This window comes from Pseudorca crassidens, chromosome 9 (assembly GCF_039906515.1).
Source record: "Pseudorca crassidens isolate mPseCra1 chromosome 9, mPseCra1.hap1, whole genome shotgun sequence".
In the NCBI taxonomy this organism is placed as follows: domain Eukaryota; kingdom Metazoa; phylum Chordata; class Mammalia; order Artiodactyla; family Delphinidae; genus Pseudorca; species Pseudorca crassidens.
The window spans coordinates 12260717-12281264 of record NC_090304.1 but is presented as its reverse complement, the minus strand read 5'-3'; the positions used below and the strand labels follow the sequence as shown (position 1 = coordinate 12281264).

The following is a 20548-nucleotide window of genomic DNA, read 5'->3' as shown; positions in this document are numbered from 1 at the left end:
CAGAATGCCTCCCTCTTTAAAAGGAAGCAGAAGAAGCTCCCGTGAAGCCAACGCTCTCCTCCCACCTTGGAGTCTTCTATCCCGCTCACGGGCACCCAAACTTGCACCCGCTTGCAAATGCGTTAAGGGGCACACACACACCACTGTACACATACCCCGGCCACCCAGCCCCAAGTTTGCTTGCGCCAAACCCTCACACGTTTCCTATCCGCGCAGACACGCGCGCTGGCTGACAGCGGCTCATCCACTCGCACACTCACGAGCCCCTGCTTCCCCCGGCCCGTATAAAAGATAACGTGTAAGCACTCAGTCACACCTGCACAAGCGTCCTTGCGCGCGCGTGCACGCTCATATGCAATCGATCTCGCACCCACAAACTCTTGCATATACTATTCTTATAGTCGCACACACTCAGGGCTTGGGGTCTGGGAACGAAAGGGAAAGTGGAATCTTGGAGGTCTCCCAGAGGAGAGGAACGTTGGAGACCTGGGCAAAGGGGCCTGGGGTCCGGCAAGGAGGAGGAGGTGACCCAGGAGCCCGGCTCCTCCCAGAAAGTTGGGAGGGGGGAACTGGGCAAGTCCACGGGGTTCCCTTACACTACCGCACACCCCCCCCCGGAAGGGATTTCTCTAGAAGCGTGGCGCCGTGAAGGCGATCGAACACAGTCCTCCGGATCCCCCAAGAAAGAGAGGGGGCCTGGATGGAGGGGGCTAGAAAGCGGCTCCCGCCTCCTAGTGGCCAGGAAGCAGTTAAATCGGCAAAGCTAGGAAGCGAGGGAGGAGCCAGCGAGTGCGTGAAGGAGGGGGGTGGCTGGGAAGAGCATCCTCGCTGTCCCCACTCTCCCTCGGCGAGCAGCCGGCGCGCACGGACCGACGGACTGACGGACACCGCGCGCTGCCTGCGGTGCTGGGGGGCGCGGGCACCGGGCATCGACGGCCAGCTCGAACCCCGTCCCGCCGCGCCCCACCCCGTCCCGTCGGGGCCGATGGCTCCTCACGAGGTTCGCAGCCCAGGTGGCGCAGGGTAGAGCGCCGCGGCCCGGCCACACAGCCCGGGGACTCCCGGGCCCTCCCGGAGCCCCGCGGAGTCCCCGCCGTCCGTCTGGCCGGCTCAGGGAGCGAGTGGGAGCGCCCTCCCTCCCCGCCGCCCCCTCCCCCGAGCGTCGAGACAAGATGCTGCCCGGGCTCAGGAGCCTGCTGCAAGGTAGGGACCCCAGCCTGCGGGAAGGCAGAGAGCATCCTGCCGAGGCAAGCGGGGCGCCCCCTCCGCCAGGGCGCGAGGGTGGGGCAGTAGTGGGGGTGGGGGTAGCCTGGGAGGAAAAACGCTTAGCCCCGGGCCCCGCCCCCGCCCCCAGAGCTGCCGGCAGGAGCCGCGCACCCGACTCGGAGCCTGCTGGGCTGTGCGGGGAACTCGTGACCGAGGGGGGACGCAGGGGGCAGGCGGACCGGCCCCGGGGGGTGGGGAGGGAGGCTCAGGTTCTGCTGTCCCGGCTCCACCTGCTCTGGGGGACGCCGAGGACTCGGGCCGGCTGGGGAAGCGCCGACTCAGCAACTTCTCGTGCCCCGTGCCTCAGCACTTTCCAGTCACCAGGGAGGACGAGGGATGAGGGTAGGGGGCTGTCCGGGAGGATGGGGGAGCAGAGGGAGATCCAAATGGCCCTCCGCGGTAGGACAGATGGAGGGCGCTAGAAAAGGGATAGTTCCACGAACTGAGTGACGGACAGACAAGGGTGTGGGCCAGAGATTGGGGGTGGGGTGGGGAAGGGGTAAGAAGGAAGAGAGCGGAAGATGGAGAGAGCGGTCAGGGGAGGGCGATAGGAAGGCGGGGGAGGAGGAGGAATAAAGGTTAGACGGGAAAAGCTTGGAGGGAAGTGAGACCCTGGCGAGGACACAGGAAGAGGGAAAGAGAGGGGAGACCAGATTAGGGGAGGGGTGGGGAGAAGACCAGGGCCAGGGACCCAGAACCTGGCAGTGGGAGAAATAGGAAAGAGAATGAGGGCTGGGACCCTAGGGATGGGGAAGGAACGGGGAGTGAGATCAGAAAGCCAGAAACCAGAGGAGGATGGGGATGGTGGACAGAGATGGGGTGTCAGGAACAGGGAAAGACAACTGGGATGAGCTCTAGGGTTGGGGATGGGAAACCAGAGATAGGAGAGGGCCTGGGGTTGATCAGGATGGGGATGGGGGCTGGAAAGGGAGGAAAGGAGGAAGGAAGAGAAAGGGGAGAGGGAGAGAGAGAGAGAGAGAGAGAGACTGGGGGGGGCGGCCTAGGGATGAGACAAAGAGACTTCTGGTAACCACTTCCACGTGGGAAGCCCTCCATTTCCAAAGCGCCTGCCTGTCACTTCCCTTCTTTCAGGGAGTGGCCAGTGGGCCAGACCCTGGGCTCTGAGCTCAGGGCCTTGTGGGTGGCTGTGAGCGGGAGAGGGGGAAGACATTCAAGTGGGGTGGCAGCCTCCGAGGGTGGGCGCCCTGGCTGGCTCCGTGCTGCCATTTATATCTCTGGGCCCCGTCGTGGGATCCTGCCGCCGCCGCCACGGTGGCTGCTTATTTTGGGGTGTTACATTCTGGCAGAGTGAGAAGCTGTTTGCAGCAGCTCTAAACCTCCATCACCCGCGTCAGTGCCTCCCCAGGCCCCTGCGTCACTGGTATCATCACCACCTCCGTTCTGTTCCGCGGCTCCCACCTCCTCAAGCCCCTTCCACCTCAGCATCTGCCCGGCAGGCCCAGCCCTTTTGGGTGTGGAGCTGTTGCTTCTTGTCTGGGACCCTGTGCCCCTCCTTCAAAACCAGAGGCCTTGACTCTCTTTCCAGGGAGCACTTTTCCTGGGGCCACTCTGCCCTGAGGGTTGGCACCCTGTTTCCTGCCTCTACACCGGGTCCATCTGCTTCCTTCTCAAGTTTCTTCTTTCACAGGGATCTCTGGACTTAATGGTGGTTCCCGGGCTGAGAACTTTGTGAGCCTTGGTGCTCCAGGGTGACAGCCCAGAGTCCTTGACAGTGGGCCCTCAGTGAGCGGATACTTTTCGGCTCTGGGCACCTCAGTCTTCTGGGATCAATACCATGTTCTGGCCTCTCTCCGTTCCCTCCCCTGGTCAGTTCTGGCCACATCTTCTGGACACTGGTCATCTCTTCCTGACTCCCAGATGGGCCATCCCCTAGAACAACCACAGCCTGGAGCCCAGGAGGGGAAAGTTGGAGAGAACCTGGGTCCTTTACCTTGCCTTGACCCTGAATAGCCAAACAGAGCCGGTGTCGTTGCTGGCCCAGCCCTGTGCACCTGGGTGCAATTTCTGTCCTCCCTTTACCCCACCCCGAGCGCAGTAACTCTCACACTCGGGGGTGGTGTCTGTGGATGACGTGGGGTCTCCCAAAGAAAGGTCAGAGAGTCCCTTTTGACATGCACTTGTCCAATCCGGGTTCCACCTTGTACTAGCTGCATGACCTGAGGCAACTCATTTCATGTTTGTGAACCTCCCTGCCTTCATCTGCAGATTGGGAGCCGTAAGATTGATCTCACTGGGGCTATGTTATGTTGTATTCTACGCATAAAGGCATATGTACAAATACAGTGGCTGGCACACAGTAGGTGTTTAATAACAGATGGTTTCTGCCCATCCTCGCTCTATGCTCCCCTGCAACTCTAGCCATCACTTGCTGACTTGAGGAAAAAAAAAAGAGGATGGATGGAATGAGCAGAGAGGGTGGGGAGGCTGTTAGAATCGGCCCAGATAGTAGAGGGGGCATAAAATGAAGCCTTCGAGAAAGATAACCCAAGGTGGATTGACAGAGATTCGGTCAGGGCCTGGGCTGCGCCCTGCGAAATGAACTCTTCCCCTCTCCAGTTCTCAGTGGTGTGGCCTGTGCAATAAGGGGTTTGCTCTTGATGGCCGATGAGGTGTCCCCCACCTTCCTGCTCTGACACTCTGTGCATCTGGACCCCGTCTTTGCCAGGGATTCACAAAATGGGGGCCGGGAGTGGAACCGTGGTCCTCGGGGAGAGAGGGAAGACCCGGGCCTGGGGGGAAGGCGTGATGGTGAAGAGCCAGGAGGAGCAGGGAGTGGGGAGGCGACGGTGGTGGGAAGGAAAAGGGCACAGGCTGGGCAGGGGCTGAGGGCGGAGGAGGGAGAGAAAGGCACAGCTCACCGGGGCCCTGCTGCCTCTGCCCAGGAGCACTCCAGCCAGGCCCGGGGGCAGAGCCCTCCGGAGCCCCACCTGCCCCTCCTCCGCTCGCTTCCAGTGCGAGCCGCAGCCTGAATTATGGATGAGGCTCCTCGGGTTACAGCTGCTTTGCTTTGGCAGCAGCGAGGACCAGAAATGGCAACAGAGTCACTGTTACGCAGCAGCTGTCACGGAGGGGCCCCCTGCTCAGGGTCCCCCCCTCAAAGAGCCCGCAGGGAGCGCCATCTTGGCCTTGGGGAGGTGGGCCATGATGGGGGGAGATATGGGGGCAAGAGGGAGGGGCTGTGGGGAAATAAGAGAGAAGCCCCCTAAAGAGGGCAAGCAGGGGGCCAGGGAATTGTGGGCTAGAGGAATGAGTGGGGCCCCTGCCAGCCCCTGCTGAGCTCGGCCTCCAGGCTGGAAGAGACCCTGGTGCCAGGGGACTGCCTCCTGACTCCGGAGCCCTCTGGGATCACGTGTCCTTCCTTCTGCCTCTCCTGGGTTAACAGTTGGCCCTAGAGGCTGAGGAAAGAGCTCCATAATCCTTGCAGGGCTGGCAGCCTTCTGAATGAACACCCTGTGAGCTTGTGGATAAGGGGTGGGATTAAGGGATCAGAGAGGGATTTGGTTTTCCCTGGTGTCAAGTCCTTGGGGAAGCGAGCTCAGAGGGTGACTCCACCAGGAAGGGAAGTGCTCTGGCCAGTCATCAGGAGACTCCTTTCTAGTCCTTGCCCTGCCAATCACATTGCTGTGTGACCTTGGGCAAGTCACTTTCCCTCTCTGAGCCCCAGCCATCACCTCAGTAGAACCAGAGCTTGAACCCGGAGGATTTTCCACCTCCAAGACCTCCTGTTCTAAGCCTCAAACCTCAGCCCTCCTGAAACCCACCCAGGGCTCCCTACAGGGCTCTCGCACCCCGCCCCTGCCTGGTTGGGTTGAGGGGTGAGAGACATGCTCTTCCACCCAATGTGGAAAAGCTCGGGAGGAGAAAGTAATCGTGAAACGGAGGAGAAAGTAATCGTGAAACGCCGCACGGGGGAGGGGTGAGAAGGGCCGAGAAACGCGGAGGTGGTGTGAACGAAGGGAACAGCAGCCGCTGTGTCACCGAGTATTACATCACACCCAGCCTACACACGCACGGGGCCCGGCACTCACACACACGCGGAGGACCACCGGCACACGCTTGCGCGCAGCGGCGCGGGGAGAGGCCGGGACGCTCGCCGTGGGCCGGGTGGCGTGGCGCCGGGGTCCCCACCCTGCGCCTTTGCGCTCCCCCGCGGGAGGAGGCACAGCCCAGCTTCCGTGATGTCCGCGCCACACGCGGGGCCTGTCGGTGCCATGTGCGCACCCCGGGCTCAGCAGCACTTCATGTAGAGGGCACCCGTCTCCCACGCGCATTCACACACAGCAACCTCTGACACCGGGCGTCAGTGAAAGTCACGGAGCCCTCAGGGTCTGCCCTGAGGACCCAGGATCTCAGGTCCCCGGGTCCAAGGGCAAAGGTCTTCCTCTGCCTTCGCAGGCCGTAGCACACTGTTTGGAGCAGAAGGTGCTCATTCCATGTGTGCCCAGAGAATGACCGCCTGGCTTTTGGAGCGCGAAACCCGCCAGATGAAAGTCCCGAGACTCATCCGGAAGTCATGATAAAGGGCAGAGGTCAAGCTAGTTCCAGCCCAGAACCTGCATCAGCTGCCCTGAGGGTCAGAAGGCCAGGGAACAGGGATGGATGAGGGGCCCCAGAGCCCCTGCTATAGCTCAGGGATATGGAGGCCTAGACACGGCTCTTTAGCCCCCAGGCCCTTGGGCCTCCCTGGGCCTGCCTCTCCATCTATATCACAAGAAGGCTGGATCACGGCCCACCTTCAAAAGTTAGTTTGAAAAAAAATTATTGTTATGTTTTGGCCGCACCAAGTGGGATCATAGTTCCCCAGGGATCGAACCAGTGCCCCCTGCAGCGGAAGCGCAGAGTCTTAACCACTGGACTGCCAAGGAAGTCCTGAAAAAGAATTTTTAAGTGACTTTGAATGAGAAGGGCCTGGGGTGTAAAAGGCAGATTCCTGGGCTATTCCCCCAGGGATGCTGATTCTGCACAGGCAGGGCCCAGGAAGCAGCATTCTTTCCAGGACCCTCTGATGCTTCTGCTGCAGGTGCCTGGAGACCCCCTGTCCCTTGGTTCCTAAGATCCCTTCCAGTGTGGAGAGATGAGGGAGGAGGGCTGTGCTCACCTGTGGGCCAGCAAGACCAGACCCCGGAGGCAGCCACAGGGCCATTTTACATGGGCCTCAGATTCGCAGAGGGTCTCAATTTAGAGCCACCTGTTCTCAAATGGAGTCAATTTTGCTCCCCAGGTGATACTTGGCGACGTCTGGAGACATTTCGGTTGTCATAGGTTATCATAACGGCAGGGGGAAGGGTGTTACACATCTAATGGGTAGAGGACAGGGGTGCTGCTAAACACCCCTATATAGGACATCGTTGTACGGGACTGCCTCCAACAAAGCACTGTCCAGCCCAAGTCTCAAGACCAAAGTCATGGTCAAACCTACCATAGTGAAAACAGGAATGAAAGTAGACGTCACTCATCAAACAACTTTCAACCTATCACAGTGCTTCCTACGATGTCCTCTTGGCATTTCTTTATTCTTTAATGTACCAGGAGCCTCCAAAAGCGGAAGTGGCCACGGCCTCTCGCGACTCTGAGGTTGCACCCAGAACCCCCCACCCAAGCTAGAAACGAAAGGCTCTCAGCAAGGGTCGCCTTAGGGGTGGGTGGGCCCGGCCCCTGGCTGGCACTCCCACGCTCGCAGCCGCCCAGAGAGATTTCCCCCGCGCCCTCCCCGCAGGTCCCGCCCCGGCCTGCCTCCTGCTGATGCTCCTGGCCCTGCCCCCAGCTGCCCCCAGCTGCCCCATGCTCTGTACCTGCTACTCGTCCCCGCCCACCGTGAGCTGCCAGGCCAACAACTTCTCGTCGGTGCCGCTGTCCCTGCCGCCCAGCACGCAGCGCCTATTCCTGCAGAACAATCTCATCCGCACGCTGCGGCCCGGCACCTTCGGGCCTAACCTGCTCACTCTGTGGCTCTTCTCCAACAACCTCTCCGCCATCTATCCGGGCACCTTCCGCCACCTGCAGGCGCTCGAGGAGCTGGACCTCGGCGACAACCGGCACCTGCGCTCTCTGGAGCCCGACACCTTCCAGGGCCTGGAGCGGCTGCAGTCGCTACATCTGTACCGCTGTCAGCTCAGCAACCTGCCGGGCAACATCTTCCGCGGCCTGGTCAGCCTGCAGTACCTCTACCTCCAGGAAAACAGCCTGCTCCACCTACAGGTGAGCCGGCCCTAGCCCGGCGCGCGCGCGCGCGCGCGCACACACACACACACACAGAGACACACATAGCCCTCTTCTGCTTCCCTCTCTCCCTGGGGCCTCTCGGCCCCTCTGTCCCTGCTCACCCTTCCCGCCTCTGTCTCAGCACCTTTCTCTATCTCTCTGTCCCTTTCCTAGGTTTCTGTCCCTCCCACTTTCTCCAGGGGCTTTTCTTTATTTTGTCTCCTGCATCTTTCTCTGTCACTAATACCCCACCCCCCATCTGACTGCCTCTGTCTGTCTGTCTCTCCCTTTCTGTCCCTATCTGTCTCGCTCACTAACTTGCCTCCCCCATCTGTCTCCCTCTGCCTCTTCTGTCTGTCTCCCTTCACACGCCCACTCCACACACACACCCCCATGTCTGTCTGGGTGTATGTGTGTGTCTCTTTCTGTGATCCCTCCTTTCCCCCTTGTTTGCCTTCCGGGGACTCTGCCTTTCCCCAGGCAGCCCAGCCCAAAGGGCTTCGTGGCGGCTCTTCTCACCCACCCCCATGCCCTCCCGCAACACGGGGAGGTAAGCAAGAGGGCGGAGCCACTGCAACCGGTATCCCATAGAAGGTTCCACCTCTCTCCACCTCACTGGGTCGTGGGACAAGGGGAAACCCTACCCTTTCTAGATTCCGTTCCCCAAACCTATCCCCCAGATCTGTTGTCTCAGTGCAACCAATGGGTGAAGGAAAAAAAAGGGTAAAGAGCTGTTAAGCAACTGGAAAACGGATGCTCTGAAAATGGAAGGAATAACAGTAATTGCTATTTATTGGTATTATTATTGATCTAAATATTGGTTATTATCGTCGTCATGCTGACTGTTTGACAGTCAAATCCTCCCATTCTATTTCCCCAGGAAGCAATAACACACCCTCCAAGCCACTCTGGGAGAAAATTCTCCCTCGGCTACACAGCCTCTGGATATCCAAACCCTCCCCTCTCCCCACACCAACCTGGAAGGTACTTCCTCCTCCCCGTCCCAGGATGAGGCCTAACGGGTGGATTTGATGCTGATAATTATAACACAACAATAGCAATAATAATTTAACATTTATCGAGCACCCAGAATATTCTTGGTGCTGAGCAAAGGGCAGCGAACAAAACAGACGAACTCCTGCCTTCGCAGAGAGCATTCTAGTGGCGGGGAGAGACAAGAAGTAAAGTGTACAGTATGTTGGGAAAATATGTTGTGTGTTATTATTATGGCATAAGTAATGATAATAATAGCCCACTAGCACTTAGCAGGCACACTATGCGTCAGGCGCTGTGCTAAGGACTTTGCCACTTACAAGTGTGTGGCATTTTTTAACCTCCCTGAGCCTCAGTTTTTCCATCTGTAAAATGGAGGCAGCCATAGCACCCACCTTCTAGGGATTTTGTAAGTGTCAAGTGCATGAATAATTTGTAAAGCACTTGGCGTACAGCGGGCACGCTATCAAGGCTTGTTAAGATACTGTTTTAAAAAGAGAGACAAGCCTCATTTAACACTGGTCTCAGTGAAATGGCCCATCTTGGACCCCATCCTGAAGAGATGGGTCAACTTCAAGGATTACGCTGAGACCATGGGTGGGTCCCAGAACACTCCCTCCTTTTTCTTCTTCCTAACTTTGCACCTCATGGTTTCCAGAGTGCGCTCAGTCACCTCATTTCTACAGCCCTGCTGGGAGATGGTTCATACTCCCTTACAGACGAGGAAGCTGAGACCAAGGGTCCCAAAGTCTCTTAAATCATCGTCCGTGTGCCTGGGGGCTTAACGTGTTCTCAGTATCACGTCAAACCTACAACAGGCCGGCAGTAGGGATGCTTAGGGGCAGTAGGGACAGAAAATGAAGTTTCTGAGGCCACACAGCCAGGAAGAGCTGGTAGCACTTCAGCCTTCGCAGCCTGATGACACCTCAGGCCGTTTTTATCATTCAGAACTCTCCACTGGGGGCTGACCAGGTGCAGGGGCAATGGTTCTCAGAAGGACAGCAGAGCAGGCTCACTTTTGAAAGCACATGTGCTTTGTTTTGGTTTGCTTTTGGCTCCACTGCGCAGCATGTGGGATCTTAGTTCCCTGACCGGGGATCAAACCCACGCCCGCTGCAATGGAGCACGGAATCTTAACCTCTACACCACCAGGGAGGTCCCTGAAAGCACCTGCTTTGGGGTCTGCCAGACCTAAGTTCAAATCCTGGCTCCTATACGACTCTGAACAAATTACTCATTAAAAATTACTCTTTCCATTGCCATTTCCTCATCTGTAAAATGGCAATCATGATAGTAATTAACAATAATACTTACCTAAGAAGTTTTGTAAGGATTAAAGTTTAGCACAGGGCCACAACAATATATGGGCGCTGTCATTAGTATTTTTAATTATTACCAGTAGTGCAACAACCACTACTACTGAGATCCTGACCTCCTTATCAACATATATTAGTTGTTCAGGTTAGGAATCTGAGGTCAGCAGGCCTGAGTTTGAATCCCTGCTCTGCTATTTTCTGACTTATGTAACTTTAGACAAGTTGCTGCCCCCTCTGAACCTCAGTTTTCTTATCTTTAAGATGGGAATAATAAAAATAATACCTTCCATAAAGAATGGCTGTAAAGAGTAAGTGAGTTCAAAAAAAAACAAAGAAGAGTCAATGAGTTCGTGTATATAATCACATAGTTAAGTGCTGAATAAATTTTGTCGTCATTACCTGATCCTCCATCACAAGTGGCAGCCAGGGCCTGGGGTCAGGAAAGACCTGGGCAAGGTCAGTGGATACTGACCTCGAGTGGACACTGGGGTCTTCTGCAATGGGAAGTGTTGGTTCTGCACACCCCTGGCATGAGTGGTAGGAGGCATCATGGGAAGAAAACATCTTCACACCTGGCCCTATATAGAAGAGAAAGAAAGAGACAGCCTCTGCCTGTGAACTGCCTGGAGAAACTAGGCTGGGAGATGCCACAGGCAGGTGCGGAAGCACGCGGGCCGGGCTGAGATCCGCAGAGCGCAGGTGTGACCCAAGATGCCACCGGGCCTGCCCCGAGAGGGGAGATCTGGAGGAGGCAGGAGGACCACAGCTTTTCAGGATAAGGAAGGTAGAAAGGGGAATGGGGTAGAGTGGAGGTTCTCACAGACTGTGTGCTGTAGGCCAGGCACTGAGCCAGGTGCGTTCATCACAGATTCTTACTGAGCATCTACTATATGCCAGGCAGTGTTCTGGGTGCCAGGGATTCAGAAGTGAACAAAAACTGTGTCCCTGCTCTCCTGGAGCATATTTCCTACTGGAGTGGAACCAGATGATGGAGGCATCTGTCTCTCTTCTAACTGTTAGAGCAGCCTGCATGGCGTAAAAGCGCAGTCTTTACACTCAGGCAGATCTGATCTGCTCTGTGGCTTTGGGCAAGTTACTTAACCACTCTGAGTCTCAGTAGACCCATCTGTGAAATGGAAAAAAATGACCTGTAACTCAGGGGTTCGTTGTGAGGATTAAAGGAGATGCTGCTTGAAAGGGGCTTAGTGTGTCCAGTCCAGAGGAAGCATCATTTCCCCCATTCAATGGCTGAGGACACTGAGGCTCGGAGAAGTTAAGGCGCCCACCCGAGGTCACCCAGCTCGTAAAGGGCACAGCCTAGAATTAGCCCAGGTCTGTCTGACTCCAAAGTGCAACTGTTCAGAGCTCTGTCTCCAGAGTTCACGTCTGCCTTCCACTACATACTGGCTCTTGAACTCTAGGCCAGTCACTTGCCTTCTCTGAGCCTCCCTCTTCTAACCTCTGAAAGGGGGAGAATAATACTATCTGCTTCACGGGACTTCCCTGGCGGTCCAGTGGTTAAGACTCCGTGCTCCCAATGCAGGGGGCATGGGTTCGATCCCTGGTCAGGGAACTAAGATCCCACATGAGCAGCCAAAAAAAAAAAAAAAATTATCTGCTTCATGGGGCTGTGATGATTCGGTTACTACATGGGATCTGTGTGGCACAGAGCCTGGCACATGGCAAGAGCTCGGTTAGTCAGCTGCGGACGCAAACGATGGCGATGATACCCAGCGTCGATCGGTGAGCGCTGTGAGTGGGGTGCCTGGCACGGAGCAGACACTCAGTACAGCTTTCTTGAATGAATGAGGTACATTCCAGGACTCACTTTCTCATTAATATCAGATGAGGATGGATCTTAATGATCAACGATCTCAAGGCCCTTGTTTCACAGATGAAAAAAAAAAACTGAGGCTCAGAGAGGTGCCCGGAGCTGCCCAAGGTCACAAAGCCCCGCAGCTGATTTGACCAGCGCCAGAGACTGGATGGGAGGCTGGAGGGAGACAAGGTGAAGAACAGGATGCTGTCCAGGGAAGGGGGCAGGGACGCTACGTTGAGGTTCCGAATGGCTTCCGAGAGCTGTGAGCCGGCCAGGGGAGGTGAGGGAAATGTGGTTTTCAAAATGGAAGAGGATGACTTTAACAGACACTCTCTGCCCAGAGGGAGGGCGTGATAGGGAGTGTGGTGGGGGAGGGGGAAGGCTGTGAAGGTCAAGCGCTTATTAATGCACAGAGAACCATTTTAGAGGAAGGACCCGGTCTGAGACCTGCAGCCTAGGAAGTGACAACAGGATCTGGCAACGGCGTGGATGGGGGTTAGGGGAATGGACCCCCAGGCTGAGGCTCAGAGCAGGAGGGGCAGGACTTTTGCCAGGGGAAGGAGAAGGAGATTGGAATCAAGGAATCCTGTAGCCCCAAAACTGGGGCTGTAGGTCAAAGGTGCCTGAACTCCCTAACATCTCTGAACTTTCGGTCTTCCCTTCCTGACTTCCGGAAGTCCCCAAAGTGCCGATTGCCTCTGCTCCCTCTATACCCCACCCCACCCCACATCTATCCTTTGACCAGGTACCTCTGGGTGTGTCCTACTCGTGCTGACACTCCATTAAAAAGAGAAACCCTAATTAGGTGTTTGAGTGGAAGGGATTCAGCCCACTCCCTGGGGGGGCCAAGAAGAAAAGGACAAGGACACCAGGCCACGCTGGGCCAGGCTGAGGCCACGGACGTGCGGGGAGCCCTCCGCTGGAGACCTGAGCTGGGCACGGGGCCGTGGCAGCAGGAGGTGGAGAAAGCTGGTGTCATAGGCAGTCGAGAAGGTTGAGGGGGACGGATCTCAATGTGGCCAAGAGGAGGGTTCTTGGCAGGCTCAGTTCCTGTAGCAGAGAGGGCGGAAGCCAGATGGGAGGGGGCGAGAAAATGCAGGAGCACAGGAAGGCGGAGGCTGTGAGTGTGGGCTGGGAGTCAACGCCCTCCCCCCACCTGAGAGCCTGAGACCAGGCTCCTGGGTGAGGTGGGGGGATCATCTCCCCAGGCAGGGAAGGGTGGGAGGGGCACCGCCAGGAAACAGGAATCCAGGGTGAGCTGGCTTGAGCACAGAGGATGCCCCTGTCCCCCAGAACCAGACCCCCCGGGTCTGCTGACCACAATGAGGTCCTCCACAAGAGGGGAGGACCTCAGTACTGGGGCTCCGGTCCCCTCTCTGGCAGGCCCTTCATCTCTCTGGGTCTCAGTGCTCTCCTCTGCAAAAACGTAGGCTAGGCTGGTGCCCCCAAAAGCACTAACTCCCAAATACCTTGGTGAACTGGTTAAAATGCAGCGCCAGCCCCCTGCTCTCTCCCCTCCATGGAGCATACCCACACCTCCACTCCCCTGAACCACAGTTCAAGGCCCTTCCAGCACTAATATGGTCTGATTCAGAGACTCCCCAGCCTTGGGCAGGTGGGACAGCCCCTCTAAGGGGACAGTGATGCAGGGCATGGGGCAGCAGGCTTCCTTCCCCTCCCCTGCTGCCTCTGTGGGGTGGAGCTGATATGGTCCCCTTAATGTCCCAGCCCAGTAGCAGAACTTTGGGGTCCCAGGAAGCTCTTCTATTAGAGGAAAATGGATGGGACCTAATTCTAACTAAGACACTATTGTCATAATAACCACCATTTATTGATGGTCTGTGTGCCCACCGGGTACGACATCCTTACAGGATCTCATCTAACCCTCCCTCAGCCTGCTGAAAGAGTTGTTCTCTGAGTTACACACCCTGAGGAAACTGAGGCTCAATGAGGCTAAATAACTTGCCCAAAGTAACGCAGCTGGGAAGAGGGCAAGCTGGATTTGAGCCGGGGCTCTGCTGACTCCTGAGCCTGTGGGCTTCATCACTGGACCGAACCCCAATGTGCCAGGCCCTGTGCCCGACACTTCACCCATCTGATAGGTATGGGGATTGTCTTCTTTAATCCTCAAAGCAAACCCAGGGGGAGGTACACTCACCTCCATTTTAATGACGAGGAAACAGATTGCTGGCTTGGCCAAGTTCACAATAATGGCTAACTCACAGAATGCCCACCACATGTATTAACACATGTTGTTTCATTTCATCTCCACATGTTACAGGTGAAGAAACTGAGTCATAAGGATACTGAGTGACTCGCTCAAGTGTCAGTAAGGCCAGGATTTGAAAGTCAGGGAGTCTGAAAGTCTGCATACTTAGCCAAATCAGAGGTTCTCATTCTCCAAGTGTGGTCCTCCCACCAGCAGCATCAGTACCACCTGAGAACTTGTAAAGACGTGCAGAATCTCCCCCCGCCCCCGCGCCCACCCCTTCCCCCGCTCCAAGACCTGCTGAATCAGAAACCCTGCGGGCAGGGCTCAGGGATCTGCAGGGGATTCTGATGCACCCCCAAAATTTTAAGAACTATATTGCGTTTCTCACATTAACCTCTAAATAGGTTAGAGGAGGCAGGATTAGAACCCAGGACTCTATGAATCAGAAGGTCAAACCCCTTCTGTTCCACCACAATGCTCCCCTTCTTTCCCAGATTTCTTCGGTGCCTGTCTCAGAACCACTCACCACTCTTCTTCTCTCCCCTCCGCCACCACCCCCCCGCCCCCCGCCAGGATGACCTGTTCGCGGACCTGGCCAACCTGAGCCACCTCTTCCTCCACGGGAACCGCCTGCGGCTGCTCACGGAACACGTGTTCCGCGGCCTGGGCAGTCTGGACCGGCTGCTGCTGCACGGGAACCGGCTGCAGGGCGTGCACCGCGCGGCCTTCCGCGGCCTCAGCCGCCTCACCATCCTCTACCTGTTCAACAACAGCCTGGCCTCGCTGCCGGGCGAGGCGCTCGCTGACCTGCCGGCGCTGGAGTTCCTGCGGCTCAACGCCAACCCCTGGGCGTGCGACTGCCGCGCGCGGCCGCTCTGGGCCTGGTTTCAGCGCGCGCGCGTGTCCAGCTCCGACGTGACGTGCGCCACGCCCCCGGAGCGCCAGGGCCGCGACCTGCGCTCCCTCCGCGAGGCCGACTTCCAGGCCTGCCCGCCCGCCGTGCCCACGCGGCCCGGCAGCCGCGCCCGCGGCAACAGCTCGTCCAACCACCTGTACGGGGTGGCCGAGGCCGGGGCGCCCCCCGCCGACCCCTCCACCCTCTACCGAGACCTGCCAGCCGAAGACCCGCGGGGGCGCCAGGGCGGGGACGCCCCCACCGAGGACGACTACTGGGAGAGCTACGGGGGCGAGGACCAGCGGGGCGAGCAGACGTGCCCCGGCGCTGCCTGCCAGGCGACCCCGGACTCCCGCGGCCCCGCGCTCTCGGCCGGGCTCCCCACCCCTCTGCTTTGCGTCTTGCTCCTGGTCCCCCACCACCTCTGACTGCGGTGCTGAGACTGAAGAGGCCGGTGTGTCTCGCTCCCCCTCTTCCCTCATCCCCATCCCCAGCTGCGGCTCCGGCCCCAGTCCCCGCCCTCTGGCCCTGCGGCCTTGCCGCCTTCTTTCCGCTCCCAGCTCCTCTCTTCCCCTGGGAGCAGGCCACCTCTCCCTGCCTCCCAGGCTGCTGGCTTATGGCAGCCCCAGGAGGACACATCTGGTGGCTCAGCCCTGTTCTCCCCGACTCTGGCCGTTAACCCGTTCCCATCCCAAGGCTGGGGTGGGCACCCCAGGCAGCCGCTGACCACTTCTCCCAGTGCCCACAGTGGACTCGGGACGGGCTTTGTCTGCAGAGCATCTTCCACCAGCAGAGCCTTTGGAAGCTCCCGGGAAGGGAGCCCTGCCCAGGAGCCCTTTGGAGGGATGCTTCAGTCGGGGCCAGGCCAACCCTAGGCCCCTGCTTATCCTAGCACCCCTCAACCTCCCGACACTGGAGAAATACTTTTCTCCTGTCTACCTTGGACACTTTTTAGGGTGCCTGGAGAGAGCTTTCCTCTCCACCGTGGCCCTTGTGTGGTGAAGATCAACAGAAGTTGTTTGGGAAAAAAAAAATTTATTAAAAAATTCTATTATTTTATCTTCTGTAAGATTTGTTGGCTCAGGTCCTCAAAAGTGGGAGGAGGGCTTAGAACCATCAGGCTTTCAGGGCCAGGAGGGTCTCAAAAAGGGGAACCATTCCATGCTATCCAAGTGCTTCTTGCTGTTTTCCCATGACAAGAAGCTGAAGCCTCAGGACCAGGGTTGTGACCCTGGAGTCCCAGGCAGGACAGGTGAAATCTGATAGCCAGGAGTGGGTGCTAATGGCACCTCAGCTCCTCATTTGTCCAGGAGAAGCAGCTACATGCGACCCTGAGTTGTCTATGCCTGAGGAGCTAAGCCTGGGGAAGGCCTCCAGCCTGGCTAACCGTTCTGTCTGAGGCTCTGTTCCTTCAGGAAGGGAGAGCAGTTCCCTCTTTCCCCTGCAACGAGGAGTAACATGGACAGCCGTGGTCACAGCCAGCCCAAACATGACTTTGGGTAAATCTGAGAAAGGCACCTCTTCCTCAGGGGAACCCAGCCCCATACCACAGCAAACAGAGCATAAGGCTCACACTTGCCCCCTCACCTGATTGCCCTTGTGCAGTGTACAGCCTGCACAGCTGTACACAGCAACCTTGTAGACAGATGGTCTCTTTCCCTTGGCTCCTGTGAGGTAGAAGTCATCAGGGAGGAATCAGGTCAGAGAAGCAGTTCTCCAAGCAGGTTAGAGGCGAAATCAAGGGGCTAGGGTGATAAGAGGGACAGGAATCCCAAGCTGGGGTGTCTTGCTGGCTTGAGGTGTGATCAGAAGCTTCATCTTTCCAGTGTGTGGAGGGGAGGCTGGGGAAAGGGAAGAGCCCTGGCTAAGAAGGACTTCGTTGAGTCTCATCCAACAGAAGCAACTGGGGAGACATTTGATGGTTTAAATTTAGGGTTAAAAAAATCTAACTTGGGATCTGGGGATGGAAAGAGACGGTACCTGGGTGCCAGGGCTCAAGGATGCTGCGATTCTGTGGCCCTGGCCAGACAAGTCAGAAGGACAGTGGGAAGAGGAGGCAGAAACGGGACAGAGTGAACATCTAAGGCCTGAAGCTGGTGGACTTTGGATAAAGATGTGGGGTTGGGGTGGGGGGATAGTGCCCCCCCAAGTCTGGGGTCTCATGGGGGCCTGTGTCAGGCTGGCTTTGAGGAGACTAATGAGGGGGCCTAGGGGGCCAGCCAGGCAAGAGCTCTGAGAGAGGGATTGCTGGGGCCTGGGCAGGGGGAGGAGGGAAGATGCTGGGAACTCAGAAGCAGGCAGTCCAGGTCACAGAATTTTCGTTGTGAAATATTCATGGGCCTTTGGTCCAGATGCTATTTCAGAGCAGTGAAAGCAAGAGGAGTGTGTGAGCCTCAGGAAGCAGCCCACAGCAATGCCACTTTCCCCCAGCCCCGCCCAGACAGACCCACGGACGCCCATCACGTGCACACCCACACTCACACGCTCCCTCACACACACTAACACAGAGCGGAGCTAGAGAGCACGTGCAGGCATGCCAACACCCACGGGTCCCACAAACAGGAGGATGCACCCCCAAATACCGACATGCGTGTGCAGCTGCTCACATGGGTCCCCGCCCATGAGATGTCACACACACAGACCCCAGCCTCTCCCAAACAACCCAGACTGATGACCCTGAGCACACACCCTGAGATAGGAGGGACTTTCAAGGCCGTCCAGTCCCACCCCCACCGATGCTCCGAGGGGGGCAGCGGAGGCCCAGAGAGGGGAGGTGATGTATCCAAGATTCTTAGCCCTGAGAGGAACAAAACTCATTCACCTCCTGCATCCTGAGTGTACACCCACATGCTGAGTTCTCTCTGTCTGCCTGACACCAGTGGTAGTTAACTCCTCCCTTTCTTTCATGTCCTGTCTCTGCTCGCTCACCCAGTCCCCCTCGCAGCCCCCATCCAGCCCTTCCTTTCCATTCCTCCTGCTACCTCCCTGCTTCATCTCCTCATTACCTCATGCCTAGAATATAGAAGAAAATAGCAATAACCTCCTCTCTGGTTTTCCTCCATTCACTCTCTCTCTCCCTCCCACTCACGGGCCCCCGTTGGCCAGATTCAGCTGACCAGCATTTGCATTATGTCATTCTGTTACTCAGGAACTTACAATGGCTCCCTGTTGCCTACAGGTTAAAGATAAAACACCTTAGCAAAGCATCAAAGATCCTTTAGAGTCTGGTCCCAACTGCCTTTCTAGCTTTCTCTCTCGTGGCCTCCTCCCAAACCTTCACTCCAGCTAGGAAGATTGTATCATGCTGGCCATCAGTTACCATGTACTTGAAACCCACAAACCTACTTTGAACCCTCCCCAAAATTCCTCAATCTCCCCCAGACTAGGAGCCCTCTCCCCCTGTCCTCAGATGACAGACTCCAGAGCCCTTCCCCAAAGCCAAAACTGCATCTCCGGGACCTTATCCATGGGGTTCTTTTCCTGTCCTTCAAAGCTTCGGTAGAGGCTCAGGCTAGGGCTCTCTCATAGGAGATAGCTGCCCTCCACTGGCCACCTCGGGTATCACAGCCAGGCTGAGTTACCCTAAACTGAGAGTATCTGTCTGCCTGGGGAGAGGAAGAGAAGGACGCCAGATGACAAGGTTTATAAGCCCTGAAACCTCTAAGGTTCTTACACTCAGAGTGGGGGGAGGGTTCTCAGCCCTGCTTTCTCAGCTGCTGGCTTCTGACTTTAGCTCCCTAATCCATGAGAGAAGCCCCCTCCTGTGAAATACGGACTCGGGGGCTCCCAGGACACTGCTGAAGGGAAATTTGCCCACCAGGATCTGAGAGGCCACCAGGCCAGGGACAGTCCAGGTGGCAGACCCAAGGTCCAACTGGGGTCAGGTTTCTAAATGAATTTTTAATGCTTCCAGCCAGACTTGTCAGATGTTCCGAAACCCGAGCATCTCCTTTCATCTCTGTACATGATGCCCTTCCCCACCCCCACTGCCCCGGGGGGGGGGGTAGGGCAGGGAGGGGAGGCCTGGGTCAGCTACCCAGCAGCCTCTTGAGAAATGATTTGGGGGAAATAGAAGGGTGAATGACCTATCTATTTTCCCACTTACTGTGTGACCTTGAGCAAGTCACTTAACCTCTCTGAACATCCCTTTTTTGTTTTGCATGTATAACCTGGGGGCAATAGCGCCTGCCTAAATTGAGCTGTTGTGGGGAGTAAGTGCAATAGCCCGTGGAAAGGTGGCCTATATGTTTGCTGTCACCCTTATCTTTCCTCAAGCCCTGCCTCCCTCCTGTTTTCTTCCTACCCCAGAGATAGGTGCTTTGCCTCTTTCTTTTGGAGGTGGGGACTTTGGCTCTCCCCTTACTCCCTAAGATCCAAACTGCCTACCCCAAGATTCTTTGGCCTTAGAAACTTCAGATGAGGTGGGGGAAGGGAAGTGAGAGAGGAAGATGGAAAGAGCAGCTGAGGCAGACGGGAGGGAAGAAGGTAGCAGAGAGAGGAAGGGTAAGACCCTGCTCAGAGAGAGGACAGCCAGGTGAGCCTCACTCTTTCTTTCTCTTTCTTTCTCCTTCCTCCGACCCCCCTTCCTCCCTTCCTTCCCTCCTTTCTGGCACCTTCTCCATCCCCTGGTACTCTCACACCGAAAGCAGAGATGGCCATACAGAGCAGAGGTGAGGTCAGGAGCATGGAGGAGGGGTGGGGGGGCCGTTGATGAAGACTTGTCCAGTCTTTCCAGCCCACCAATTCCCTGCACAATGTTTCTGAAAATGAAGGTCTTTTACATCCGATTTAGGTGGGAAACTGCTAAGATGCAGATTCCTGAGCCCCTGAAGCAGATCTCTAAGGGAGCCCTGGAATCTGCATTTTAACACGTAGGGGTGGGTTATGAAGCTCTCTAAAGGCTGAGAGACACCACCTCAAAGGTGGGGTGGTCCTTGGGGGGCAGAGGGGAGAAAGCAAAGGAAGAAAAGTTAGATTCCCTCCCCTCCGCCACTCACTTGGTGGAAGTTACAGACAATACTCTTGCAAGGAGAGAGTGATGCCAGGGATGGGGAAAAAGGATGGAGACAGATGGGGGCGGGGGGATGCAGTGAATGTGACACCCAGGGTAAGCAGCCACAAGCGGAAACAGCCACTTGCACGTTGCCCCCACCTTCGTGGCGATCTGAGACCCTGAACTTCTGGTCCCGGGATGTGGAGACTCTGGAAGAGTCCCCTGTTTCTGGGGCGTAGGGTCAAGGAGGAGCCCTCATCTTCGGAGACCAGCGGCCCTCCCCGGAGGTCCCACGCAGCGATAAACAGATACACATCTACCCATCACTCCCCCGGCCGGAGCCCTCCTGCCCTCCCCTCGGGTCCAGCGTCCGTCAGACCTTCTTCTCCCTCCATCGGCCCTCCCCAGCCCGCGTCCCAGCGCATCTGCATAAAGTTCCAATTAACACGTTTTCCCTCAGCTATTTACGATCCCTGAACTCGCTCCCGGCTCGGGAGCCCGCTTCCCGCCGCCCCCTCGCCCCTCGGAGTGTGGCCCCATTAATCCTTGCGACCCGGGCTGCTCCCTGCGGTCTGGACCCCGCCGGCTTGGTCCGCGCCGGGAGTCTAGGGGGTGAGGGGCGCGACCCAGGGGGACGGCGGGGTCTGCCGCAGGCCAGAGGCCGGGGCTCTCTGGGAAAAAAGGCAGGCGCTTGCCCGCCCCTCTTTCTGGGAAGAGATGGGGAGGGGGGCTTCTCCTGGGAGACTCGGGGCGTCGAAATTCCTCGTTCCTCATCCTGCGGCCCCCGCACCCCTCCTCCTCCCCGCCACGTACCCTCTCCCCTCCCCAGCCA

At 57.1% G+C, this 20548-nt stretch overlaps 1 protein-coding gene across 2 annotated transcripts; it reads left to right on the top strand.

The window, feature by feature from the left end:
• Positions 1-786: 786 nt before the first annotated feature.
• On the top strand, positions 787-15782 carry RTN4RL2 (reticulon 4 receptor like 2). Of its 2 annotated transcripts, none has more exons than XM_067748982.1 (3): positions 787-1203; positions 7004-7485; positions 14402-15782. In XM_067748982.1, the coding sequence occupies exons 1-3, from the start codon at positions 1173-1175 to the stop codon at positions 15149-15151; spliced, it is 1263 nt and encodes a 420-aa protein (XP_067605083.1). In that variant the 5' UTR covers positions 787-1172; the 3' UTR covers positions 15152-15782. The 2 variants fall into 2 exon arrangements, with proteins under 2 accessions (XP_067605083.1, XP_067605084.1); XM_067748983.1 differs by having other exon boundaries at positions 5683-7485.
• The last annotated feature ends 4766 nt before the right edge of the window (positions 15783-20548 follow it).